The sequence below is a fragment of the Lontra canadensis genome, unplaced genomic scaffold (assembly GCF_010015895.1).
Source record: "Lontra canadensis isolate GAN:19392208 unplaced genomic scaffold, GSC_riverotter_1.0 scaffold45, whole genome shotgun sequence".
NCBI lineage: Eukaryota > Metazoa > Chordata > Mammalia > Carnivora > Mustelidae > Lontra > Lontra canadensis.
Window position 1 is genome coordinate 9,451,811 of NW_022631039.1, and position 14,430 is coordinate 9,466,240.

Consider the following 14,430-nt stretch of genomic DNA (forward strand, 5'->3'; position numbering starts at 1 on the left):
GCAAACCAGGAGCGTCCCTCAAAGAAACCACCACACCACCTCCATGAAGAAGTGTTTCTGGAAGTGAGCTCTCTCTTTTTTTTTTAAGATTTATTTATTTATTTGACAGACAGAGATCACAAGTAGGCAGAGAGGCAGGCAGAGAGAGAGGAGAAAGCAGGTTCCCTGCTGAGCAGAGAGCCCGATGCGGGGCTCGATCCCAGGACCCTGGAATCATGACCTGAGCTGAAGGCAGAGGCTTTAACCCACTGAGCCACCCAGGCGCCCCTGAGCTCTAACTCTTTAAAAAATTTCCCCAAACGGACAATCTGAATGTGTGTCGGTGACTTTAAAGGCGGCCCTGCAGTTCTGGGCCACATTTTTAAGCTCACATCCTGCGCTTACCCCCAGGGAAGGACGGCCTTAGCCCAGCTGGTGAGAGACCCCAAACCACTCCCTAACCCCAAACGAAAGGCAAATACTCACTGCACACTTTTTGAGGCGTCAGCAACGGATACGGTGCTGTCGTGGCTGACCCAGGCCAGGCGGCTCCCGCTGGCAGAGAAGCTGACCCCATGCACCCAGCCACCGGTGCCACTGCCCCCAAACTCTGACATCAGCTGACCAAAAGGCATCTTGCTGCCCCAGGGCGTACTGGCTGGCTTTTCATCCACTTCTTTAATGTAGGCAGAAAACACTCTACAGTTTAGGGGCAGGAAAGAAGGAAAAAGTCAATGAAAATTTATGTATACAGAGACAGGCCATGGGCAGCTGCTGTAAGGTGTCTCAGAATGCAGAGACTGAGCCTTGAAAAGCAAAACATGACAAATTCACATCCACAAATCTCTTAAGACTTGGTTCTTTTTTTTTTTTTTTTTTAGGGTTTTATTTATTTACTTAACACAGACAGAGAGAGATCACAAGTAGGCAAAGAGGCAGGCAGAGAGAGAGAGGGGGAAGCAGACTTCCCGCCAAGCAGAGAACCCGATGCGGGGCTCCATCCCAGGACCCTGAGACCATGACCTGAGCTGAAGGCAGAGGCTTAACCCACTGAGCCACCCAGGCGCTCCATTAAGACTTGGTTCTAAGGGCTGCCTGCTGGCCCATCTGAGTCTGGCCAAATGCACTCAATCAGAGGGTACACGAGGAGACCTACGGTGCTCTAAGGGTGCAGTTCTAGAAGTTCTAAAAGAAGGACAAAAGTCCTCTCCCTGAGCACATGTTCTGGGGGAGGATCTTACTGTCCTGCCCCTCCCTTGCATGCGGCTGACCTTGCTAAGTGAGCACAGCATTCTTTCCTGTCTCCTTCACTATCATTTTCAACACTGTATTCCAGGAAGCCCACATGCCAAACAGTAGAAGAAACTATGTGCCACACTGCAATAAACCGATGGCATTAACCCATTTAAACAAAGGGACATCCAAAGAGGAAGCCAAGGGAAGCCAGTGAGAGTGGGCAGGCTCTCACTCAGGCCATCATGCTGTCAGGGCTCACTGTCCAGTCTTTGTGACAGGTCTGAGGTGAAGGAGGGTCTCCTTTACGGCCGGCTGTCAGCAGTCTCTCCCTCTTGAATTCCAAGAAGCTGTGTATGAGGAGGTTTGGATGCAGAATCCAGAAAAGGGAGGGAGAAAGAGCGGCTGGGAATGCACCACTAATTCTACTTCCTGGAGCTTCTCTCAAGAACCTCTGGACCTAAAGACTCCCTAAAATGATCTAAGATATTTGCCCTGAAATGACAATGACAGCAGCAGCTCTGGAGAGGGGAGGGGCACAGTGAGTTATCTGTTAGAGGACATGACCCTGGAAATCTCTGGGCTTCACTTTTTTGCATGTGAACACAGTTGACACACAGTATTAACTGTTTCAGGTGTACAGCATAGTGATTTAATTTCTCTACACCTTATTTCTCTACTCACTGCAATTTCTCTACTCACTGCAAGTGTAGCTACCATCTGTCACTGTATGAGGTTCTGGCCATGTCCCTATGTTCCATGTCATCCTTGTGACTTACTCTGTCACTGGAAGCCTGTACCTCCCACTCCTCTTCACTCATTTTGCCCATCCCCTTAACCCTCCGTCTCTCTGGCACCCATCAGTCTGTCCCCTATATTTATGAGTCTCAGAACCTCTGGGCCTTAAGTCAGCATGACAACGGCCACTGCTCTCTGTCCTCAGAGGCTGGGACAGAACGGGCGGTTCTCATTTGTGAACTCGAGAGCGTGAATTGAACAGGACACAGGACCACAGGTCAAAGTGAAGTTCATTTCTGTAAATCAGTACTATCAAAAGAATTAGCAACCTATTTTCATAACCAGATTTTGTAGATACAGTCTAATAATTCAAGCGGTACGGATCCTTCAGTTCCATTCTTCAAGGGAATCAGAATGACTCTGGGTAACATATCAGACAATAAAACTCCTGAATTCTCCTAAAGAATGTCTATGCCGTTACACTGCTTTTTTTTTTTTTTAAGATTTTTAAAATTTTTATTTATTTGACAGAGATCACAAGTAGGCAGAAAGGCAGGCAGAGAGAGGGGGAAGCAGGCTCCTCACAGAGCAGAGAGCCCGATGTGGGGCTCGATCCCAGGACCCTGAGATCATGACCTGAGCCAGAAGCTCAAACTGCTGAGCCACCCAGGAGCCCTACACTGGTTCTTAAGCAGAAGAACCAATCTTTTTCCAAAGAGTGCCTTGACGCTGCTGTATCCCTACATGCAAATTCCCACACACATCTTTTAAAAAAAAAAAAAAAGGCCAAAAAACCCACAAACCCTTGGATATTCTTGGATATAAATCACTAGCCAGGTTTTCTGGAAATTCTCCAAATAGCCTACTAAAGAAAGATGCAACCCATTTCCCAACCCACCATACTGTCAATGTGAAGTAACATTTATATGCTTTTCTTTTGGCTAAGGGAAAAAAAGCCTTCTTGGTAAAGAATAACTGTAAAAAGCAATTACACTGTATGATCCTTAAAGCTCTTAGCAAAGCGGCTGTGTTTCTTCCAGTCTCATGCTAACAACAAACAAGAAGCCTGAACCGAAAAGGAAGAACATAGTAATAGCTCAGCAGAGCACTTTCAGCTGTCTTGTTCATCTCAGCTTCAGCCTGGAATTTGATGAGTCTCTGCCTGGGTTATGAAATGAGAAATAACACCGTAGTCCAAGGGCCACTACACCTCTGCTCCAAACACGATGTTCCGCCTACGGAAAACCTCCCCAGCCCCGCCTGCGCGCCCCACTCCTCCTGCACCTCCAAGTCCACTCCCCACCCCCCAAGACTTCTGTGTTCGCTTTCCTAGATCACAAGCTCCTTCCATCTCTGAGTCCCTCATGGGGCTTAGCACAGTACCTTGCAAAGAAGAGGAACCTGAAAAATATCTGAAAGATGAACAAGAAACAGATCAATTCTACCAGTTCTCGTTGGTTCCCACCTGCATTTGAAATCGCAGGATCCTGCGGCCAGCAAGACGTTGTTGGGATGCCAATCCAAGCTGAGGACCGTGGAGCGAATCGGCTTTTTAATGTGCTTGCTTACCCACCTACAAAAGGAGAAAATCCATTTCAGTTTATTCACACATCGAGCAATAGTTCCCACAGGGCCTCACAAAGGTGTGTCAGGTGATACACATGTGGAGACCAGGTCCTCTGCCAAGGAGAGGAAGAGAGAGAGGAAGAAGAGCCATAAATAGTCCTTTCTGTTCTTTTAGGCCTCGACGTTCTCTTATCACAGTAGTCAGTTCTGAGCCTTCTGGCAACAAGGGGATCCCCATGAGTAACTATATTTACGGATGAACTCTGGATACTGCCCACAGAGTTTCAGATTACACCTGACTTTAAAATAAAATCTGGGGTTTGAAATTACTTAAATTTTTATTACAAATACTCAGTGACCTGTTATTTCATTTTGGGTTAAGTTTGGCTGGCAAAATAGCTCAATTTCCTTTCTACGTCTCTGCGAAGCAGCAAATTAGTATTAGTATTTATGTATTTTTTTTCCAGAAAAATCACAACCAAGAAAATCACAATCTCCTGTTAGAGGTTCTAATTCTCTAACTCCACTCGAAAAGTTTATTTATGTCTGAGATCAGTCATTATTCTGGCTTCGCTAATTCAATTTCTGCCCCTAAACTGCTGCTTAAAAACCAATCACGCTGTGCTGTTTAAGAGCCGAGAGACTTTGGGGCGCCTGGGTGGCTCAGGGTTAAAGCCTCTGCCTTCGGCTCAGGTCATGATCCCAGGGTCCTGGGATCGAGCCCCGCATCAGGTTCTCTTCTCAGCGGGGAGCCTGCTTCCTCCTCTCTCTCTCTGCCTGCCTCTCTGCCTACATATGATCTCTGTCAAATAAATAAATAAAATCTTTAAAAAAAAAAAAAAGAGCTGAAAAACTTAGTATCAAGCTGAACGCCCACCCTTGAATGCCAAATTACTCTTCCACAGAATCTTTCTCTTAGGAACCTATCTAAAAAATTTCCTTCTGAAAAACAGTATTCTGACTTGCTTATAATGTGGTTATTTTAAAGGCTTTTAGAGATTGTTTTATTCACATCACTCCAGTGAAATGTTGTTCTACAGCTGAGAAACTCCCCTGAACACATAGCTTGTTCAAGTGACAATACCTTGTACTACCAAACAGCCCAATCTATCTATATTTGAGACTATTTTTCAATGAAAAAAAATGTGAGCAAACTCTGAGGTTGAACGTTACCTAGGAAGGAAAGTTTTTATCTATCCATTACAGTGAGTCCTCCCCTAAAATGATTTTTGGCAGACAGTGCTTTGTTAGGCTTATTTTTACACACACTTGAAAGAAAAACACAGTTCTTAAATTCATAATTTAGTCTTACTGCAAATTCACAGACTTTCTTTCCAAAGAATCAAAATTTGTGAAATTTCACTAAATCTCACAAAACATAATCTAATCCGTTCCTTTCACTGTCTCAGCAGAAAGCAAACAGTAACACTGACACAAAGAGTAATGTGTGCTCTGCTATTTTTAGTCCGAATACAAACACTGCCAGATCCGCACTGAATGACGATTCCACGATGCGGGCTATTTTCCATCCTTTGTGAACGTGTGCCTCACAGAGCCAACTCGTTTTCTTATCAAAATAAGCGAGAAGGATTAGGTAAAATGAGTCACTTCGCCATAAAATCAGTCTCTGTATTTTGAGTGGCTTGGCTACAAGTAATCTATCCAGAAAGTACAACAGGCAGACTGTAGTTCCAAGATTCTGGTCAATTTTTACTCCAACAGTTTAATGAATAAAATATTACACTAAGACAGAGATTTGGTTAGCCAACAAATTTTAAAGAAACACATTGTTATCTGCAGGAATCTTAGATATTTTAAGTAGACAGAGACAGTGGGGAAAAAAAATTATCCCTCAGGTCATGCATGGGAATCTCTCAAGTTTACGATTCACCTGTAGGACTAAGAAGACAATTTGGACATCGAATGAGAGGAGTGGGAGCATCCTATTGAACCTGCCAGTTAGGAGATCAGGACACAGGACCACAGGTCTGTATCGACATGAGAAATGTGAGATTTGACTCAACGTGCACACAGGAAGGAAAACTGCTCAGAGGGAACAGAGAGCTTCAGAGGGGGAAAAAAAAATCCCCAGATGAGGAAACATTGAAGTTACAGTCAAGCCTTCACCCAGTGCTTCAAGAAGTCACCAGGAATGCAGTGGTCCAAATGTATAATTCCACAGAGAGAAATAAAAAATACTCAGATATTGCTCACCAGTCATTTTCAGACTCAAAGTAACAAACAGAAATGAGTCGTGCTCCACTTCCCACAGCAAATTTGTTCTCTAGTGGGGACCACTTGACAAAAGTCGCTGCACGATTAATTCTCAGGATCACCAGGGTTGGCTTCCAGACACCATCTTTCTGACTCCAGACGTAGGCATTGCGGTCTGCCCCACAAGTGACGATGCGGTCACTCTTGGGAGCCCAGTCGATACCTGCAAGTGAGATGTCGTGTCATCTGCTTTGCCTGGCCACTGACCAGATACATGGAACAGCCAGGTGGGCGCCACCATGGCAGGGCTAGATGTGGGCTTGGTATCTTCCTCCCCAACCCCATCCTTCCCCCCATCTATGGTCCTGATCTTCACCTCACACACAAACGCAAGGTTTCTCTGCAAAGTCCTGGAACTCAGGACCCACCCTGAGGCCAGGCAGAACAGAGCTGTTTTATGATCGTGGAGGTTACAAAACTAAATGGGGGCATTCTACTACCCATTCACAGGTTTCTTTCTTTCTTTCTTTTTTAAGATTTTATTTATGTATTTGACAGAGAGAGAGAGGGCACAAGTAGGCAGAGAGGCAGGCACGGAGAGAGGGAGAAGCAGGCTCCCTGCTGAGAAGAGAGCCCGATGCGGGGCTCCATCCCAGAACCCTGAGATCATGACCTGAGCCGAAGGTAGATACTTAACCCACTGAGCCACCCAGGTGCTCCATTCACAGGTTTCTAAACTTATCTGGTATAAAGACCTTTTTCTTTTATCTCAATTAGATTTTGGGGGGATTAAAAGTACCATTATGCATTCATTAACAGACCTCCCTCCATGATATTAACTGAAAATCTGTCACGTAACATCTAAATAAAACATCAGGGTAATTGAAAATAATCTTCAGTAAACGGAGGCAAAAATATGAATTGTGACTCATTATATATTCTTCTGAAGGTCACACGGTCCTTTAAACTAACCTAAATACCTTTGCTATATGCTACAGGTTCTACAAAGAGTCCTTGAGTATCTCTGCATCTAAACTAGGAAGAGATCTAAGTATGTATGGGTTCTTCTTCTTTTTTTAAAAAAGATTTCATTTTTATTTATTTGACAGAGAAAGACATAGTGAAGAGAGGGAACACAAGCAGGGGGAGCGGGAGAAGGAGAAGCAGGCTTCCCGCTGAGCAGGGAGCCTGATGCGGGACTCGATGCCAGGACCCCAGGATCATGACTTGAGCTAAAGGCAGACACTTAAGAACTGAGCTACCCAGGTGCCCCTATATGGGTTATTTTCCATATTTGACGAGACTTTTACTTATCTAATGGCTCTGTGAAGGATCCCAAAGTCAAGATCAGTTTGTTATATATCAAGAGTAAAATCTGCTGTAGCTCAGTCATTTTATAGTGATACGATGAGATATTTCCTATAAATATAATTCCACAATGAACATATGGAAATGTTATTAACAAATACTTTTTTTTAAAGTAGGCTCCACGCCCAGCATGGAGCCCAATGTGGGGCTTGAACTCAAACCCTGATGTCAAGACCTGAGCTGAGATCAAGAGTCGGACACTTAAGTGACTGAGCCACCCAAGTGTCCCAACTAATAAATTCTTATTACAGATATCTTCCTAAAAATTAATCATTATCATTATTAACATATGGAAAAAGATGAATATAAATCAAAGTTTCCCCTGGTCATAATTCACGGTGACTTCAGTTGTACAAAGAGTTCATTCATTCTTTCACCTACAGGAATAGTCTGCTCAATTATTTATACCACTGAGGGGAAAAAGATGCGGGAGTGTATTCTGAGTGATGTGTACTTTGACTGCAAGTCCCTTCATTATAGGATACTTTTGCAATCCTCTTTATTAGATTTTAGGTTCTATTTTTAACTACAAAAGCAAAACCCACAAAAAACAAACGCCACAAAGGGACATGCAGGAAGTAAATAAAGCCCTGCCCCCATTCTTATGTCCATACACATTTCTCCCCCAAAATGATACTGATATTATGGCAAACATTTTCTTCTCCTTTTTATAAATTAGTACTGGTTATGCATTATTTTAGAACATTGATCTTGTCATAATAATTTCCCAAAACATCCCATTGTTGAATGTTTCATCAGTCTCCAATCATTTATTAAAATAGATAACACTGGAATAAACAATCAGGAACATACCTTTTTGTTCTGGTTAAAATGATCTCTATGATAAATTCCCCAAAGTGTGATACAAAATATTGTTATTTTTATGAATGTCTTGTTTTCTTGATTACAAGCTTCTTGACAATAAGAAGCAAGTCTTTGAAACTACTATGGTGGGCAAACCCTAGGGAAGTCCCCTCCCTATAGGTGTGGACAAGACCTGCGACTTGCTTCTCACCAGTGGGATGCTTGAAAGGTGATTAGATGTACATGATTAGCGGACAAGATTATATTACATAAATCTTAACAGCTGCTAGGAAATTCTACTCCCAACAACCTGAAGGAGCTTGGAAGTGGATCCTTCCCTGGTCAAGCCCCTGATAAGAACTCATCCCTGGCTGACACCTTGATTACAACTTTCAAGACCCTAAGCAAAGGTCCTAGATAAGTCATGCCTGGACACCTGACCCCCAAAAACTGAGATAATAAATGTGCTTTGGTTAAGCTGCTAAGTTTGCAGTATTTGTTACACGTGTCCCCTAACACCCAGAATATTGCCTTATAATGAGAAAGGTCAGTGATTTTGTGATGATTTGGCAATCTAAAATTTCACCCTATTCCATATGCTCACCATTCTCATTAAACACATAATGTTTTATAAGAATTCCTGAGGTGCTTAAGCATGAGGCACTTTTAAAAGTCAACAGATCCATACTCTAAAAAACAGAAGGGACCGTCTTCTGCTTTATCATTCTAGTCTACTCCTGTATCTACGTCTTTCATTTGAGCATGGAAGCTATAAAAACAGTCACAGCTTCAAAGTATTTTTTATACATATTTTTAAAGATTTTATTTATTTATTGGACAGACAGAGGTCACAAGTAGACAGAGAGGCAGGCAGAGAGAGAGGGAGAAGCAGGCTCCCTGCTGAACAGAGAGCCCAATGTGGGGCTTGATCCCAGGACCCTGAGATCATGACCTGAGCTGAAGGCAGAGGAGAGGCTTAGCCCACTGAGCCATCCAGGCACCCCAAAAAATGTTTTTAAATTTTAATTCCAACAGAAGGCTTTAAAGGCAGAGAACCAAGCATCTGTTTTTTTTCCATACTAACTACACCTCCAGGTAGCCAAACAGTAGATGAAGGGAAGTGTTTCTTATAAATGTAACCAGCTAAGAGAGAGGAAATGACATATTTAGAATACCACCACACTGTGGCCACTACTAAATGAATGGATATGGTCACTGATCATTGACAGTTGCTAACCTCATTGAACAGTGATTAGACATCATGCGCCTCCTTGACAAAAGAACTTCTTAACTCCGTAACTTCAACTAGCAATTTATAGGAAATAGGAGGACAGAAAAATATGTAAAACATCATGGGCTTGCAATCAGTAAAATCCAAGCTCTAGAAAATACTACAGGACAAACAACCTGATTTCTCAGTATTCTTTACAAATAAATTACAAGGTTAAAGAGAAGAAAGGGGACCTATAGACCAAAGGCTTAAAAGATATATCAACTCATCACAACCATGTGTGCACTTTATTAAGATCCCAATTAGGGGCGCCTGGGTGGCCTAGTTGTTCAATGTCTTCCTTTAGCTCGGGTCATGATCCCAAGGTCCTGGGATTGAGCCCTGCGTTGGGTTCCCTGCTCTGTGGGAGGCCTGCTTCTCCCTCTCTCATTCCCCACTGCTTGTGTTCCCTCTCTGTCAAATAAATAAATAAAATCTTAAAAAAGAAAAATAAGGTCCCCATTAAAACTATATCAATTATTGAAGAATCCTTCTCTTCACAAATTGAAATACAAAATGAAATACAAAACTGAAATACAAAATCATACAGTGCACGGGATGTACTTCCAAACTGTACAAGGAGGAGGAGTGTGAGTTGAGAACAAGGTTGTCTTTGAGATGGGAAATGCTGCATCTGGGTGATGATGGGTATACGGGGGCTCACTACATTATTCTGCCTTTTTAATGTCATCTGTTGAAAACTGGCCATAGTAAAATGTTTTTTAAAGAGTGATCACTTTTAGCACAAAAAAGAAACTCAAAGAAACAAACACCAGGACTCTGATGTCTCTTTGATGTTAACCATACTCTTTTTCTCTGTAGTACTGACTGGTCTTTTCTTCTAGAAAACTTCAGAAGATTTTTTCTTTCCTATAGTTACTATCTTTCTGAGAAATATGTTTGATCCTTGGTCTCTTGCCAGAGAGTTATATTTAGAATTTTCCAACAACAGTTTTTCAGATCTAAAAAAAAATGTCATTTGAACATTTGGATGAAAACAGGCCCAAGTTCAAAGGATTCCAAAAGGGAAGCAGAAGAGAAAAAGAACATAATTAAGTATTTCACTTTTCTGGCTATGTCTTTGGTCTTTCACCTTAGCCCTTTCTCACTTAGAAGATTTCCTAATGCTAAAATGCCAAATTAAAGTATGAATGTTCTTATTTTTAGGACACAAGGCCACTGGCAAAGGAATGTAAAGAAAATAGGCCAAACCTAATAGAAATAAGGTTAAGGGAAAGCAACAGCAATAAAAATAGAAATTATAAATTCTGTCTTTTGTGCTAGCTCGGTAATAGTCAGTTGGCTCCCAGTGCTCAAGAGCATCACATACAAGTCACTGGCCCAAACAAGAAGGGGTGCTCATGAGTTTTTGCTGGGGAATACAATGGAAAGGGTGCAGAAGGTCAAAACATGCTATTTTTCTCTGGCTGGGGGGACGGATATCTTTAAGCTAATCAGGACGTTGGAGGACTAGAGGCAGAATTCCAGGGTCACCATTAAAAAAAAAATTTGTGGGGCACCTGGGTGGCTCAGTGGGTTAAAGCCTCTGCCTTCAGCTCAGGTCATGATCCCGGGGTCCTGGAATCGAGCCCCGCATCACGCTCTCTGCCCAGCAGGAAGCCTGCTTCCTCCACTCTCTCTCTCTGCCTGACTCTCTGCCTACTTGTGATCTCTGTCTGTCAAATAAATAAATAAAATCTTTTTTTTTTTTTAAAGATTTTATTTGGCAGAGAGATCACAAGTAGGCAGAGAAGCAGGCAGAGAGAGAGAGAGAGAGGACAGAGAGCCTGATTCGGGACTCAATCCCAGTGCCCCGAGTTCATGACCTGAGCTGAAGGCAGAGGCTTAACCCACTGAGCCACCCAGGCGACCTCATAAATAAAATCTTAAGAAAAAAAAAAAAAAGAATTCTTTCTGAATACAGCAGTAAGTGAATATGTTCTTTTAAAAAGAGCCAGATTATCATTTCACAAAAAAGCAATTCATTCTGTTAAAATTTGGTACCAGGATTTGGTCCATGGAATTCTGAAAACCATTAGGAAAATTCTCCATTTTTAATTTTTCTTTTTTTTAAGATTTTATTTATTTATTTGACAAAGAGATCACAAGTAGGCAGAGAGGCAGGCAGAGAGAGAGAGGGGAAAGTGGGCTCTCCACTGAGCAGAAAGCCCGATGCGGGGCTTGATCCCAGGACCCTGGGACCACGATCTGAGCTGAAGGCAGAGGCCTCAACCCAGTGAGCCACCCAGGTGCCTCCTCCATTTTTATCTTACTCCTCCTCCACCCTTATTTGACAACGGCTTAATAAAATTCAGCCTGCTCTGCTCGCCACCTTTATCCAACTATATATTGACAGTTCTTGTCAAAGATGAAAGCTAAGGTACACTCAGGAAAGTGCCTCAGAGTCAATGCTTTAAGATCCTGTCTTCTACGAATCAATAGGAAAAGTATAAAAACTCAATGGAAAAATGATCAGGAGTAATGAACAGAAAAGTCTAAGAAAGAAACCCAGGATGGCTAATAAACATCAGAAAATATGCTCAACCTTTTTATTAATCAGGAAAATGCAATTTCTAGAGACACAACCCCTCAGTCATCTGACCCTCTGATCTATCAAGTAGGTGTGGGATGGGGGAGGATAAGCACTCCCGTCCTGGGGAGCCGGGATAAGGGCAGTGTGACCACATCTGGCAATGAACATGTGCACATCCCGGAGGTACAACAAGTCTGACGTCAACTGTCACAGACACACAGAGAGACGTGCACAGAGATGCTCGATTTAGCACTTCACTATCAGGAAAAACTGCAAATGACCTAAATATCCTTCACAGGAGAGAAGAGTAAATAAAAGGTGGTATGAATTGTTAAACAGGGGTTAAAGGGAATGAACTTGATCAACATAGGGCTCAGGAACAACATGAAATGTAAAAGCAAGTTGGAGATGCACACCACGATGCCATTTCTGTAGCACTTCCACATACCAGCCCCAAATACTGAAGACTGCTTACGAATATGCATGTGTGTGCGGACAAGCATTAAAAACGAACTGGGACAATGTCATACCAAATTACAGACTGCTTCTGGGAAATGGGAACAGGACTGGTGGTGGGAGGGGACTGTACTGTTATCTCAAATACTCCTCTCCTTATTATCTTTTTTTTTTTTTAAGATTTTATTTATTTATTTGACAGAGAGAAATCACAAGTAGGCAGAGAGGCAGGCAGAGAGAGAGGAGGAAGCAGACTCCCTGCTGAGCAGAAAGCCCTATGTGGGGCTTGAACCCAGGACCTGGGATCATGACCTGAGCCAAAGGCAGCGGCTTAACCCACTGAGCCACCCAGGCGCCCCTCCTCCTTATTATCAAAGCTCTGTTTCCTCAGTATTCTTTTTTTTAAAATTATTATTATTTTTATTTATTTGACAGAGAGAGATCATAGTAGACAGAGGCAGGCAGAGAGAGAGAGAGGGAAGCAGGCTCCCCACTGAGCAGAGAGCCCGATGCGGGACTCAATCCCAGGATCCTGAGATCATGCCCCGAGCCGAAGGCAGCGGCTTAACCCACTGAGCCACCCAGGCGTCCCTGTTTCCTCAGTATTCTGACAGAGTTGTTACTTCCAGGTGGTGGCAATGTGGGTGTTTGTTACGTTACTCTTTGTCCTTTTTGGTATTTTGCAATGTCTTCCTCGTCCCACCAACAACATACAGAAAGCTTTTGGAAGACACTGTGTCCCCTCAGCACTTGGGAACACAGTCTGGCATATGTTTCCTCACAGCTGACACGCTAGATGTCTAGTTTTCACTTTCTCATCTTGTCACCTCATCTAAGCTCTTCACTCCTCAGAGCAGGATCCGTGTTTTCCCTACACTAGTGGGGTGTTGTGGACCAGCTGGGCTGAAAGGAGCGCTTAAAAACTGAGATCACTATGATGCTTATTTTCTCAAGTTTTCCAAAGAAAACTCAGTAAATGCTGCACAACTTTAAATATTACGGCAGACCTACTTTGTCAGGCTCTTTATTTAAGGGAAGACTGTTCGAGCTGCCAGTATCACGCTAAGCTCACAGGGGTCTTACTTTACCTGTAATGTGTCCGTTGTGCTCCTTGAGCTCATGAGCTTTCACCCACTGGCTCCCGTTCTTCTTATAGATGTGGACTTCATGATTGTTGGGGCTAAGAGCAATCTCTGGAGGAAAAAGGTCAACAGTTATTACCTGAACTTGAAATTGTCACCAAAAAAGAGAGATGTTACAGATGGCTTTTTTTTTTTTTTAAGGATTTTACTTATTTGTCAGAGAAGAGCGAGCGAGCAAGCATGCACACAAGCAGGGGGAGTGGCAGACAGAGGGAGAAGCAGGCTTCCTGCTGAGCAAGGAGCCCTATGCAGGACCCGATCCCAAGACCCTGGGATCATGACCTGAGCTGAAGGCAGAGGCTTAACCGACTGACCCACCCAGGCATCCCGGTTTTGTTTTTTTAAGATTCTTATTTATTTTAAGTAATCTCTACACCCAACATGGGACTCAAACTCACAACTCCGAGATGAAGAGTCACATGCTCCACCGAATCAGCCAGTAAGGCATTTCAACAGACAGCATTTTAAAAATAGGCTCAAGGAAGGAGTAAGAAATCTGTTTTTAAAAATACGGTTCCCGGGGTGCCTGTGTGGCTCAGTGGGTTAAAGCCTCTGCCTTCGGCTCAGGTCGTGATCCCAGGATCCTGGGATCAAGCCCCACATCGGGCTCTCTGCTCAGCAGGGAGCCTGCTTCCTCCTCTCTCTCTTTGCCTGCTTCTCTGCCTACTTGTGATCTCTGTCTGTCAAATAAATAAATAAAATCTTAAAAAAAAAAAACAAAAACGGTTCCTAAGATTCACCCCCTGAAAAATTCCTATTCTTTTTACCTCTATTTGGATCCCATATTTTAAAATATTTTCTAGAAAAACTGAATTTAAAAATTCATTTTAGGGTGCCTGGGTGTCTGAGTTGGTTGAGTGAGCGTCTGCCTTCGGCTCAGGTCCATCTCCTGCATCGGGCTCCCTGCATCGGGCTCCCTGCTCGGCAGGGAGACTACCTCTCCCTCCATCCCTCCACCCTGCTCATGATCTCTCTCTCAAATAAATAAATCAAATCTTTAAATAAATAAAAATAAATAAATACTTATTTTATTAGAGACATACACAACTATAAAGATTCTAACCAGTAAGAATTTAAAAAGTTACCATACTTTGCTGCTATAATTCTAGCCCATAGTAAAGATATTT

The 14,430-nt window shown here is 42.9% G+C and overlaps 1 protein-coding gene across 1 annotated transcript in view; it reads right to left on the bottom strand.

Moving 5' to 3' along the window:
• The window catches only part of ARPC1A (actin related protein 2/3 complex subunit 1A), a 32,481-nt gene that overhangs the window by 6,983 nt on the left and 11,068 nt on the right, over nt 1–14,430 (bottom strand). The window contains exons 3-6 of the mRNA XM_032872662.1: nt 13,250–13,354; nt 5,731–5,953; nt 3,416–3,523; nt 466–678 (exon numbers count right to left, since the gene is read on the bottom strand). Of these exons, the coding sequence (XP_032728553.1) occupies nt 466–678; nt 3,416–3,523; nt 5,731–5,953; nt 13,250–13,354 (649 nt within the window). The remainder of the gene's footprint in view (nt 1–465; nt 679–3,415; nt 3,524–5,730; nt 5,954–13,249; nt 13,355–14,430) is intronic.